Source organism: Balaenoptera acutorostrata, chromosome 10 (genome assembly GCF_949987535.1).
Source record: "Balaenoptera acutorostrata chromosome 10, mBalAcu1.1, whole genome shotgun sequence".
Classification (NCBI taxonomy): Eukaryota; Metazoa; Chordata; class Mammalia; order Artiodactyla; family Balaenopteridae; genus Balaenoptera; species Balaenoptera acutorostrata.
The window spans coordinates 12,246,643-12,260,502 of NC_080073.1; the positions used below are offsets into that span (position 1 = coordinate 12,246,643).

A 13,860-nucleotide genomic window follows, 5' to 3' on the forward strand; every position below is an offset into this window, starting at 1 on the left:
ATTGATTAACAGAACTCCTTTGGGAGCTTATTCTAATACTTCCATAACATTTACCACCAAGAAAGACTTACCATTATATGGACTCTAAATGAATCTTGACTATGATAATATGATAATGTGTGCGTTCGGTTCTGTGTAGCAGAGTGTAAACCCAGAAATATGCCTGTAACGATAACCAAATTTATATAGTACTTTATAGCCTATATAAGTCCATTATTTTATGTGAGTCCCTTAACAGCCTTACCAGGTAAGCTAGTTTCTTCCCTCCCTTTATAAGCATCAAGGCCAGGACAGCTTATGGGAAATCCACAGGCAATATGTAGAAATATTTAAAAGTTATAAATCAAGTTTGACAAAAATGTCTTCATAACCACAAGAATGGAAAACATGTATAAAGTTAGGGTTTTTATATGAGTGAAGTTGGCAAAATATCATATGTGACTAAATTTAATTATCCTTGCTCATTCCTGGGCATCCAACTGAGTTGGCAATGTTTGGATGAATAATAAAATAATGAGCTATGTGATTCATAATTTTTTACATATTTATGCCAAAAAACAATTTTTCTTATTGTCCTTTCAGTAGAATCATAAATTGTGCTGTTACAAACAAGATTTTCACATGGTTGATGTTCTGTTAACAATGATATCAAATGAGACCATCTTTTCTGAGTTATTGTAGCTCTTTGATAGATTTTTATTAATGTCAATTTAAGAAAGCTTTACTCCACTGAAACAGAGTTGAAAATAAATCATGAAATTTACTTACCATGTCCAAACATTGTAATGATATCATATCTGATGAATTATTATCATTGCAGACAAATATATTAATTATATCACATAAACTACTATCACTTATGTTGTCATTTTAACTGTCTCTTAAATGTAATGTAATGAGAAGAACCAAGTAACGTGAAGTAATGTGAAGAACCAATATCAAACTTCTAGATCCACACATTTACAAATGTAAAAGTAATATGAATTGCTTAATATTGCAAAATACTTCTGTCTCCATGTGCAACTGTAGCGAATACTGTGCTGATTCGTGAGGAATCACACGGATCTCTGGAACCACAGACTTGAACAGAAAGAGAGGCAAGAAAGTTGATATTCAAGATTACAAGGAAACAATACTTTGCTATTTAAGAATTGCATTCATGCTATCTGAGAGGAAGGATCTGAGTAATTAATCCATCCATGTTCTTACCAAACTAAGCACTCCTACTGTTCAAAATCTCACTGCCCTGTGAAGCAGGGTCTATCTCTGATAGTGGTGATAGCCACAAAAAAATCACAACCTTAGACGCGGTCATGTTTTGTTTTGAGGACATAAAGCAAGTGGAGAAGAATTTCCTTGGGATCTGAGAGTGTTTATTCCTGAGAGCAACGTCCAGAGTTACAGGTTACCAGTTTCCAAGTGAGAGGCACCCGTATCTTCTTGTTTCTTTTTCTTATGACAGGTTTATGGAGATATAAATCACGTAACATGATAGTCATCACTTGAAAGTGGTTTTTAGTATATTCACCCTAAAAAGAAACTCTGAACCCATTAGCAATCACGTCCTATACCTCCCTCTCCACCAGCCCCTGGCAACCATTAATCTACTTTATGTGTCTATAGAGTTGCTTATTCTGGACATTTCATATAAATAGGATCATACAATTTGTGGCTGTTTGTGTCTGGCTTCTTTCATTTAACATAGTATTTTCAAAGTTTATCTATGTTGTGGCATGTGTCAGCACTTCATTCCTTTTCCTGGCTGAATAATATTCTGTGATATGGATACCACACTTTGTTTATTCATTCATCAGTCAGTGGACATTTAGGTTGTGTCTACTTTTGGGCTATTACCAATAATGCCGCTATAAAGGTTGCATACAATTTTTGGTGGGACATGTTTTCGTTTCTCTTGGGTTTGTTATCTAGGAATGGAGTTACTGGGACATGTGGTTACTCTATGTATAACATTTTAAGGAACTAACCAAATGGCTTTACAAAGTAGTTGTGTAATTTTACAACTCTACCAGCAATATACAAGGTTCTAATTTCTCCACATCCTTGTCAACACTTGTAGTTGTCTTTTTGGTTATAGCTATCTTAGTGCTGCATCATTGTTTAAACGCTTTACAAGTGTTAACTTATTTGATTCTCCCGAAAATGCTGTATCCAGAAAAGGGAATTCAGAGTCAGAGAGGTTCAGTAACTTGCTGAACAATAACACACTGGAGAGGAATATGTAATAAGGAATATGTTACACAAAGAGAACATTATTTGAACACTCAAGGGAATGAAAACAACTTTGGGAGATTTTTTTCCCCCTTTTTAAATGAGATCTTCCTGAGTTTAAGATAAAATCCTCTGTTCTATGCAAATTAGTCTCCTATTGATGTACTTAATCCACTCCTGCCTTATGCTTCAGAGTTAGGCAGTATTGGGGCTTAATATTGAAAACAGGGAGGGAGAAAAATAATCTCTGAATATTCACTTCAATTAAGGCAAAATTTTCCATTTAGCCAAGAACAAAATCTGTCAGCCACTGATATTTTGTGAATATTAATTTGAAATTTAAAAACATTAATTTAAAAAAGAAGATTTGAAAAGTTTTGTCCTCCAAGTATGATCTTTGTTATCCTTGGGCCAAAACAGTTTCCAAGGTACACGTTTCCACATTCTTAGTGAATGCAGTGGAAATTGACTTCAGAGCCATTTTTATGTTTTAATTCCATGAAGACACATAACACCTTTTAAAATTCTAATTTTATACTAATTTATAATTGTAAAAAATTTATATGTTTTTTATATTGGGATAACAGTCAAGCAGAAGTATATCTTTTAATGTTTGCTCTCAAAAGTCGAAGTGTCAACTTTCTTAGGAACATGGCAATTAAGTAAATGCAGTTAACTCAGTACCTAGAAAAGACTTGGAAGAGTCTTCAACGCTTACTTTAGGAATCTGATTTCCAGGCGACATTGCTATTTAAGAATAAACTTGTGTGTGAGTACAAAAAACTCCAAGGGTCTATATTCAGTGAGTTCTGTCTTTGGAAGAGACATCAAGATGGAAGATGCTGCTCGTGTCCTCACTGGAGTATTTCTGATACACAGACGGTGATATTCAGTAGCTGCGAAGCAGGAGGAAGAAGGAAAGGGTATCGGGAGCATCACACAGTGAGCCACTCACGTTCCTTCTGACCGTTTCCTTATTGCCTCTTAAGTAGCTCAGTTACTAGAAGCCCTTGTGAGGAGGAGAAAGGCCATTGTAAAATGAGAGATACAAGCTGCCTTACAAAAAGCAGGACTGCTTCAGAGAAATCAGTTATAGAGGAAGGTTGGCAGGGAGAAATGATGAGTTTGGAGGAAAAATTCATTGTTTTAGACACTGCACATTTGTAGTTTGGGGCATTTTATGTGTACTCTAGTATCTATTCACATGGAACCATTCCTGATAATGTTATGTGAATACGCAAACCCTAACATAGTTATTATTTTAACAGTTTTATTGAGATATAATTCTCATACCATACATTTCATTCACTTAAAATGTACAACTATCCTACTTATGATATCATACAGGAGTGTTATATATAACATGGGTCCCTATGATATAACTTTGAAAGCACAGCATCTCCTGGTGGTAGGGTCTAAATGTACTAGAAAAAGAAATTATAGGGCCCAAGTAATTATTTTAGCTTTCACAAAGTCTAATAAACTTCCATAGTAGCTTTGTTTTTGCAACACTCTTGCTTTAAGGAAGGAAGTTAGAGATGTTTGCCTCTCCAGAAGTTTAAATGGAATTATAAAACTCCCGTCGCCTCTGGTGGTGTTGACAGGGTTATTTTCATGTTGTTAATACATGAAGTGAGGCTGTTTGAAGTTTTGAAGCATAACTTCACAAGCCTTGAAGTACAGCAGGTATATAGCAAAAATTTTACAATTTGTTTCCTTTTATGACTTTCGGTTATACACATGGAAGTCATTCTCACGGTTATATTTTTCACTATTGGTGATAATCATTAGGGTTTTAGCAGGTGATAATTAATCATGCCCTTTTCCTTGATATGTTTAGAAACAAATGAGAAATAAAATGCAGGAGTCAGACAGAAATGAAAATACCAGCCTTATGACTGATAAAATTGACTGGAAAGCAATGCTTAGGTATTCAGCCATCAGGGTTTTTTTGGATCACTGATTAGGGTTGGTGCTAGTACTAGAAAGTTCAAAATAACAGTGGCATAAATGACGAAGACACAGTTTCTCACCGAAAAGTCCAGAGGTGTCAGGTCAGGACTGGTAGAGTGCTGGACAGTATACAGCCCCCAGACTCCTTTCAATTTTGCTGATTTGCTATGTGTGGCTTCCTTTTCCAAGGTTATTTTGGGGTACGGTATGGATGCTGCAGCTCCAGTTATCATGTAAACATTCCAGCCAAGAAGAAAAAAGAGTGGGATAAGGGAAGGATATCTCCACTGAAGGGCACAGCGTTTTCCCTCATATCCCACTAGCTATGACGTAGTCCCTCAGCCACGTCTCACTAGGAAAAGCGAGTATTCTCGGCAGTCATGTACCCAGATAAAAACTGAGAATTCTATGATGGAAGGGGAGAGAGAGTGTTGCTGGACAATCTGTAGTCTCTGCCACATTCCTAAGTTACAACCACTGGGCTCCCCTACAGTGAGGGGCAAGCTCCCTACCACGGAGCAGAGACTGACCCTGAGGGTAAGTTGCTTGTAAGAGGGGAACCCAGGAAGGGCTGAGCCAAGCACGCTCGATTCCTCCTCGTTCTCCTCCACTGCGAGGCCAGACACGCTTCTGCTATACTCTTCCTTCCTCACTCGTGTTTGGCTTTTCTAAGGGGCAGTACAGTGAGCTGTCATAAGGCAGGAACGCAGCGCATGATTCAGCACCACAATAACAAGGTTTCCTTAATTTCCCATTATCTAACCTTTCTTTGTCTTCACTATCCAGTAGATTAAGAAATCTTCCTGAATAGTCATAAGAGAGTTCTTCTTCTGGCACAATGTCCTTGGCTGCAAAAAGTGCCAACTTTGGTACCATCGAGTTGATTCGGACAGGAATCATCAATAGGTTTGGCTCACAAGAATGGTTAAGGAATCTTCCAATATTTCCTATAGAGGTAGGATCAACAAACGTTTCCATTACCTGCCCATTATAAACATGCTCCCTGACGGCTATAATGTAATTCGAATCGTGTATTGTTTGTAACTGAATTCTTCTCTGTACTTCCGAGAATCCTAAAACCTCGCCAGCATATTCACAGACAAACCGTCCTTTTGGTATAAAGTCCAAGGTACGAAGTCCCCAGCCTTTGCGATCTGTCTTGAACACCTGGAGGCGGAACTGCAGACCCCGCTGGACCACTCTGTTCCTGCAGTGGTCGCTGCACTGACACAGGACATTGCATTCGAAAACTGGCTCAGCGCACTTTGCTTCTGATCCTATGTGTCTGAGGCATAAATTATCATCATAGTTCTTCTCACGACGGAGACAGGAGCAAGTTCCAGGGAGGCAGGGAGTTTTGACACAAACGCATCCGGGAAAGGTTATTAGAGTGGGATCAGTGTCTCCTCCAGGCCCGGCTACATGATCAGGAGTATACTGCAAAAAACGGAAATACTGTTAAGTCAGCATGGCATGTCATATATCTCACCTGTATTTCAAGCAGCTTTTGGCTGAGACAGTTCCTGATTCCAACAAACAGAATGAAACAAACAAAAAAAAAGCAATATATTACAATATTACCTGAAAACATCTCTCTCCAATTTAAAAACCAGGGTTAATTTTTAGATTTAAAATTTGGTGGTTTCCTTTTAAGCAGTGGAAAAATTTATGTATTTTTCTCTTATCAGATATTGAAAAATTTGTAATCCATTTTGTTTCCCTGTTAGCTTTAGATGTCAGGAAAATCAGTGCCGAATTTAGGTTTTGAATGCAGTTATGTGTTTTCTCCTTGGCTTTTATCTCTTACATTTATCTGGTAATACAAATGCATATATGTATTTTTATTGTGAGTTACCTCATATCCTTTTGGGGGATAAGAAAGTCATAAATGATAAATCAATGAAAAATGGCCTTTGGGAGAGAGTCTTCCATTGATTTTTTAAAAGAATTTTTAAATTTGAAGATTATCTAAATTCCTATATATTCTCTCATGTTTTTAAAAAATGCTATTACCTCATAGTTCTATTTGAGTCTTCACAAAGTTAAAAGCAGAAATTTGGCAAAAAACTTGCAGAGATAATTCCAAAAATTGTTACATAATATTAATAGATATTGAAATTTATTGTAGATATATTGTATACATGTAAAGAAATCCTGTTCTTATTAAGTGCGAAAGGGAGAATACAAAAAAGTTTCTCTGTCTTTTAAACGTACCTGTATTTTCAAAATGTTACATTTATAAAATGTTATGATAAAGAATTCTTAAGTCTAAAGTCTCTGTGAAACCTGACCTCTGGTTATTTCCTCACTGGCAGAATGAAGCATATTCTCAAACTCTGAAGATTAAAGTATCTCTCATGAGCCCAGCATATTTCTTCATGTATAGAACAATTCATTTATTTATACTTGTTTTCTTCCAGAAAGGATTTAATGAGGCTTACAAAGAGGTAAGATAAATGAACAACAGGTAAGGAAAGTAAGGTGAAGGGAAAAATAAGTCGAGAGAGCTTAGACACACTAAGTGTGCAGAAGTAGACTGGACATTTGGCACTGCCCAAGAACAGCCACTTCAAAGAGGGAAATATGATTCGATGTATGGCTTGTACTGTCTGTAAGGAATAATCTCACTGTTCAGAAGCATTGACTTTTTCCACTATGGAGATGGGAGAGAAATTTCACAAATGAGTCTGTCTAAACCATTCTTTTCCAGGACGCAGTTTCATGGGCTGTTTTTCATTTCATTCATTCTGACCCTCAATAAAGGCTGTTGGCATCCTGCCACATGAAGTCAGTAAGAGCAGTTGTGCAAGAGACCAGTCGATAGAATTTAGCATATCCAGAGGAACGTTTGAACAGCCTATCTTTCAGTCAATTATCCATTAATGTTGTGTCAATACTTTTAGAAAAAGTATTGAGCAGCATGTAGTTACACTCCCTGTGGAGGCCTTGGTGGAGCTATGCAGTTAGGTGCAAAACCCTATACTTTAAAAAACGCTGGGGGCTTCCCTGGTGGCGCAGTGGTTGAGAATCTGCCTGCCAATGCAGGGCACACGGGTTCAAGCCCAGGTCTGGGAAGATCCCACATGCCGCAGAGCAACTAAGCCCGTGTGCCACAACTACTGAGCCTGCGTGTCTGGAGCCTGTGAGCCACAACTACTTAGCCTGCGCGTCTGGAGCCTGTGCTCCGCAACAAGAGGCCGCGACAGTGAGAGGCCCGCGCACCGCGATGAAGAGTGGCCCACTCTCGCCACAACTGGAGAAAGCCCTCGCACAGAAACGAAGACCCAACACAGCCAAAAAAAAAATAAAAAAAAATAAAAATAAAAAACAACAACAACAACAACAACAAAACAAAAAAACCCACTGAGCTGGGGGGGAAGGATTGACATCCTTCTGTGAAAGGATGGTGAGTGGGCGTACCTGCAGGGAGGGGGGCGAGGGGGTGAGGGGGGAGGGGGAGAGGGGGCGGGGGGAGGGGGGAAGGCTAATACTGCTTAAAAAGTGATTTGGGGGTGGAGAGTAGAAATAGCTTCTCTTGTTTGTGTTGGTTCTTACAGCTTTAGCTTAGCAGAGATGTCATAAAAGGATAAAGGATGGCTTAGAAAAAGATGCCCTATCAGTCAAATTCAATGACTGCTGTCTTTTACAGAATCTACTTCCAGACTTTACGAGTCAACTTAGAAATGGTTACTGAGACATTTTAAGAAGTGCTTGTAAAATGAAGATTGTACTACCACTTTGTTAAACTTTTCATGAAGAATTCTTTTCACTTGATTTGTTCTTAAAGGTGCATATAATTTTAATGTACTATAGAAATCACTAAACTCTAAGGTGATTTATTTATTTATATTTTGATGCAGATAACAACTTTTAAAATCAACTCTGACTTACTGCAGTTTTCTAACCAGGAGAGCATATTATTCCTTGTTGTTGGATAAATACTTTTTGGATAAATACTTTTTGGAAAAAATACTATTATTTGCTTATTTTTACTTTTATTTTTACATTTAAAATAAGATTTTGGAGAATCTGGTGATACATTTTTAAAAATTCTGCAATTTAAACTTTTTGCACAATCTCAGATCCTTTAGAGACTTAGATTACAAATGGTAGCTGATTCCAAATGAGCTGCAAACACCGTCCAAAGGATAATAGAGACTTCTGGATAATCTTCCTGTTTAAAGAGAATATTTTTTCCCCTTGATCGATGTAATCATTGACCCTGATACCAATAATAATCACAAATCATTTTATCTCTATATGTTTCCACTTTCTCCTTCATAAAAAGTTTGGTTAAATACCATTCCAAAAAGATATTTTACCTGATTTAGAAAAATGGCTATACTAAAGAACAGTCTTTTGAAAACTGTGGTCTAATTTAACATATCATTATGTAATTATCTATCTTTTCAGGTATCTACATATTGAAAAGTTAATTATTCTTTTCAGAAATAATCTGACATTTTATTCAAATATTTATATGCCATATAAACTTACATTTTGCGTTTCAGATAGCTAATGTTAAGTGTGTTACAAATTAGGAATCAGCTGGCATCAGCTTAAATGCTCCCCATTTGTAACACTCTTTCCATAGTCTGTACCCTACTCCCTGGTACAAAGCCCAGGACCAAACTGATCCAAAAAGGGTGTTACCCTGAGGGGTTTTTGTGCTTACCCTACGCCAAGGAGAGATCAAATCCTGGACATGTTTTTAAATCTATGCAGCATCTATTCTTCTGATGAAAGCATCCTGAGTCTTCCCAGAGGAACCCTTCTCACTCTTGTCTTAATGGTTTGCTGGGGCTTCAGGTTGGGTGGGGCCTAAACCTGGCTAATCAGAACATCACTTGCTCTTTTCAACAGTACTTTTGGTTCATGGATGGGCACAGGACATAAGCCAGGTCAATGAAATATAATTCTGGGACTCCTGCTGAAAAAATTAGGGAAGAGGCGTTCTTTTTCCACTGGGTTTGCTAAACTACAGAGTATCCATCAGGCATTCCCAAGTTGTACCACACACATAAGACCTACTGAGGGTGTGGCCCACCACAGGAAAGGGGAGCAGGGGTGCGAAGCAGGGAGGTGGTAGAGAGAAATATCTGATGACACCTTGAGAGTTCCTGGATCCAGAGATGCCTACAGTTACCAGTCTCGGACTTCGCTGTTATATGAGGAAATTCCTTCCCTTCTTTGCCTGAGTTAGTTTGTGTCGTATTTACGTTTCTTGCAAACAAATGCATCTTGACTAATAAACCCAGGGTGGAAGCTGAGAATGGTTCCAGGAAATGGCTGGAAAATTTAGTCAAAGATATAAACGGCTAATGAGCAATGAGGTCGCCAACCGGGAGGTGAGAATGGAGCAAAGCGTGAAGGAGGCTAGCCCGGAAAACTGTGACTGTGGCCTGAACACTGGGCAAGCAGTGGAGAACGTCTTAAGGCAGAACATGGCATGTCCTAGAGGAGACACATACAGGACTAGGATCTTATTAGCACTGTGACCTTACAGCGAGTGACTTGCTAAACTATGGGTTAGCAACTATAAAACAGGGATACTACCTATATCTGAGGGGGGGAAAGGTTCTGAAGAAATTTAATGAACATAACACTATACTCTGTGTGGGCCACTTTGTACTTTTAAAATAGTAACTTTCTTAAATTCTTCTAGATATTATTTCGAGATTTTATATTTAAAACATCACATATTTCTGTCACATTACTTAAGCTCTCTAAACATTCCCTTTCTATTTCTCTTACAGGTTGCTGTGAAGGAAATACATGTGAGAAACCACGTAAAAAGCTTTCTCTAGTGGCTGGCACATAAGTGTTCAATATGAATTATGCAGGCTATCTAGTAGGGTGGTGAAAAAAATAGGTTTGGAGTTAAACTTCTCAGGTTTAAACATACTCAAACCAAAATTATGTTTGGAAAACCATATGATTATAGTCCTACCTCCATCATTTATCCATCTTGATGGGGGGAAACTGAGAGCTGACCCAGCACAGACTGCTTTCAAACATCAGTAAATATTGCCTTATTGTCTATTGTATGCACATGCTGGGATTTAGAAAGAACCACTCAGAAAAATACAAAAGAGGACATGAAGAATGGGATTTTTATCATTTTTTCAGTCGTCATAACAAAAGCTTTACTTTTTCCTGGTATCTATCAAAGTGCAAAATTGATCATGTAAGAGTTGGGAATAAATACAAAATGATCAGTGCAAAATGCACTAGAAACCAGATCCTTGAAGAACTGGATGGAGACTTCACATTTTGTGACAGAAAACTTGAGACTTTTTTTATAAACTATGGTCACCCAAGAAGCCAAAATGTAAACAGAAGACAGCATGTTAAAGTGCAATTATATTGTACCTCCTTGGCTACAATTAATTTCTCCCTTATCTGAAGTAGACCTGCACTTATTAATAGTATGAACTTTGGGATCTAAGTGGCATAGACTGTTGGGCTCTCACTAAGCATGTAGGTCTGATCTTTCTAACAAATGTTTTAAGGAAAGGCATGGTCAGGAGGTTTGGGGTATGGAATGGTGATAGGGGTTGGGTTCCTATCCATAGTACTAGGCACAGAGCAGGTGGCTCAGGAAATATTACTTCATTGCTTAATTGAAGCTCTTAATAATTTTTGATTGGAAGACTAACTTTTCTGAGTCACATACATTCTGTACCAAAGCCCCAGAAACTGAAACATGACACTGCACAATATTCTGGGCTTAAAATCTAGGCCTCAATTCTGAATTTTAAGGAAGTGCTGTGAAAATCTTCATTCCATTTTTGGTTGTTTTGAAACACCAGCTACAAGAATCTTTGTACTTGGCCTCTAGCCCCATGAGTTTGTTTTTGCTCCAAGCAGCTATTAGGAGACTGTGAGCCAGATAATTCTTGTCAAGGCCATGTTGAGACCTTAAAAAGGATATTTGAAGCTGGTTTCAGAAACCTGAAAAATGGCTAGATCCAACTCTTAGTTCAAGAAAATCAATTGGTTTATTTTCTACTTGTCTTTTGACCCCGACGGCATTATGATGTGCTTGTTTCCGATCTGAACATTTGAATGTTCTTTTTGCCTTTTCATACAGGACCCAAAGGCAAACTAGACACAAAGTTATTTTTACTTTGAGTTTTTCATGCCTTAATTCTTATGTGTGCACATGCCTGTGAAGGCAGGGTTTGGGGCAAGCAAGCTGTTTTGACCTTTTGTAAGACTGGTATTGTGCTCCATGAATATATGGAAGCAAAGTAGTTGAAGGCCCTTTTAGGCTTGTTATTTACATGTTTCAAGCATGCTTTATCTTCTTGGTAAGACTATAAGCTCCTTAAGGAAGGGATCTTGTCTTCTATGTGTAACTCTAAGAATACCTAGAGCTGTGCATACAGCCAGGAAGCTAGAACACTGTGGGATTGAGTCTTAGTCTCCTGATTTTCATTTATGCCCATCAACTATAGGTATAAGGATCAATCACAAGGCTTCCTCTGCCCCCCACGCAGTGCCTTCCATGTGCTCTTGTAAGCTCAAGGGCAGGAATTGTATTGGCACCATCTTATCTTCCATGCCTAGCTTAACACCGTGCCAGGCACATTATAGGCACTCAATTATTTTTTGAAGAAAGAAAACATATGTCAGTGTTTTTGACCAGGCATTCGGCAATGTTTGGTCTTCAATAAGCTTTTAGGGATCAGTGTTTATTTAATATGGTGCTAGCCACCTGTATTATTAATGATAAACTGCCTAATGTAGTTTGAGGAAAAATAACCATTTCTAACATTAATAGCCTGCTCTACTCTTTTTAAACTGCTGCTGAATCTGTCCTCTTACTTGATTCTCAAAATAACCCTAGGAAGGACGGACAGGGTTTGATATTGATAATGGGTGTGACAAGGGCACTAAAACTTTATTTTCATTTTGCAGACGAAGAAACTCAGGCTCTGAGACATGGCTAAGATGCTAAGCCCTGAACCTAGCTCTCCTACTTCCAAGTCCAGGGCTCTTTCCACTCCAACATCCTTGTTTTTGTTTTTTGTTTTTGTCATTCCTTGTTCCTTAGGCAACATGCAGGCCAACGTCAAAGGGGTGAGAAGGTTGGAGCACAAAGGTCTTTGAGGTAATAATAGTAGTTAACATTTATTGAGTTCTTTCAGCAAACCAGGAACTGTATTTTACTTGTAATTCTCGAAGCAATCCAGAGAGAGGTATTACTATTTTAATTGCACACGGGAGGACTCTAAGTCTTAGCTGAGGCTGTTTATATTTGCCAAAGCGCTCACAGCATGAGGGAAACCTCAACTAAGTGACTCTAGAGGCTAAGTTTTTAATCACGACACTAGGCTAAGATCCGTTAATGGGCCCCATGCCTTATCTTACAAACAAGACATTTGAGACCAGAGAGGCAACTGATTTGCCCCGGATCTCAACGAGTTCTGGGGACAGAACCAGGACAAAAAGCCAGGTTCTCACGGCTCTTTCCAAGGGACCTCACGAGACCTCTGGTTTTGCCTTCAGGGAACTGCCAGTCTATGGGCAGAAAAGACCGTGTAAAGGTCATTGCGAAGGATTAATGGGAAAAGACCGAAACCTGTGAGCTATTTAAGAGCTTTTCCCGCTCGCAGATAGCTGTGCGATCGGGTAAAAAAAAGAAGGTCTAGAAACTTGGAGACAACAATCGAAGCACTACCACGTAGGGTAATTGAGAACTGAGCCCAGCTACCACTTACCCCGACACTCTACCTGGAAGGGCGCCAGCCCCGCCCCCAGGCTGCGCGCGCAGCGCTCGTGACCGCCTAGCCCCGCCCCCATAGAAAAGGGTACCGGCCACGCCCTCGGGGGCCGCGCGCAGCTCTTGGGCTGGCCGAGCCCCGCCCCCTACCTGAAAGGGCTCTGGCTCTGCCCCTGGGGGCCACGCGCTCACAGGCAAATTTTCCAGGCGGCGCGCGATGTCCAGCTGCTCCGTCACGGTCTCAGGCTCCTCCTCAGAGGCTGCCATCCCGCAGGGCCAGTTCTGCACGGCTTTAGCGGCCGTATTGCGCCGACACGATGCGTCTACCACCTAGACTCTCTTGAACCTCGCAGAGGACGCTGGGAGTCGGGTCCCGGGGGCCCCACAGCCTCATGGGAGTCGTAGTTTTTATCTCCCCTATCAGAAGTTTGCCTGTGAGGGCGTCTCCTCCCTCGACTCTCAGCGTTCCTTGACTTTTTGGTCTGGCTCGCTTTTTGTTTTGAGCCAGGTGCACAACAGATAACACAAAACCTTGTAAGGTATGGACAAAGCTTTGGGAACACACAATGAAGTGCTTGAATTTTTCCTGTGAGCCCAGGGAGGGTTTTCGAGGCGAGGTCGTTTGTCCGTGTGTCTGAGGGTTTGGAAGCTAGCTGGGGCGGGGGCAGGGGCGCGCCGAAAGCTGAGGGCGTAAGGCACCCCCCGGGTCTCCGAAGTCCTGGAACTTGTGGGGCAGGTGGGGTGTGTGTGATGGGGTTTGCGTTCGGGGGCGGAATAGCCTGACTGGGCGTCGGAAGGCTGTGTGTCGAGTCCGCGCGCTCCCAGACTGGGATCCCTGTTTGCTTTCGGCTTCCCTTGCTCTGAGGAAACCGAGACACGCCCCGCAAAGGATTCCGATAACGTCGAAATTGCTGAATCCAGTGGAATATTTTCAGCCTTCCCAAAGCTCG

The 13,860-nt window shown here is 40.0% G+C and overlaps 1 protein-coding gene and 1 long non-coding RNA gene across 5 annotated transcripts in view; one reads left to right on the forward strand and one right to left on the reverse strand.

Annotated features, from left to right (window-relative positions):
- Window positions 1–415: 415 nt before the first annotated feature.
- Window positions 416–13,281, reverse strand: LOC103008807 (histone-lysine N-methyltransferase SETMAR). Of its 3 annotated transcripts, XR_009009520.1 has the most exons (3): window positions 13,061–13,281; window positions 4,263–5,619; window positions 418–3,238 (listed from the first exon to the last, which is right to left on the reverse strand). XR_009009520.1 is itself a non-coding variant. In XM_007192477.3 (2 exons), the coding sequence occupies exons 1-2, from the start codon at window positions 13,175–13,177 to the stop codon at window positions 4,816–4,818; spliced, it is 879 nt and encodes a 292-aa protein (XP_007192539.1). In that variant the 5' UTR covers window positions 13,178–13,281; the 3' UTR covers window positions 416–4,815. The 3 variants fall into 3 exon arrangements, 2 of the variants coding, with proteins under 2 accessions (XP_007192539.1, XP_007192538.1); XM_007192477.3 differs by having other exon boundaries at window positions 416–5,619; window positions 13,103–13,281; XM_007192476.3 differs by having other exon boundaries at window positions 419–5,619.
- A 1-nt stretch (window position 13,282) lies between these two features.
- LOC103008605 (uncharacterized) overlaps window positions 13,283–13,860 on the forward strand; it is a 448,254-nt gene continuing 447,676 nt past the window's right edge. For both annotated transcript variants that reach the window (XR_009009521.1, XR_009009522.1), the window contains exon 1: window positions 13,283–13,449. This is a non-coding gene — a long non-coding RNA (uncharacterized LOC103008605). The remainder of the gene's footprint in view (window positions 13,450–13,860) is intronic.

Excerpts from the sequence above, each read along its gene's own strand:
- LOC103008807 (XM_007192476.3), bottom strand. The coding sequence starts at position 13,177 with ATGGCAGCCTCTGAGGAGGAGCCTGAGACCGTGACGGAGCAGCTGGAC. Across the intron at positions 5,620-13,060 it reads CAGAGCCAGAGCCCTTTCAG|TATACTCCTGATCATGTAGC; the intron begins GTAGGGGGCGGG and ends CGTTTTTTGCAG.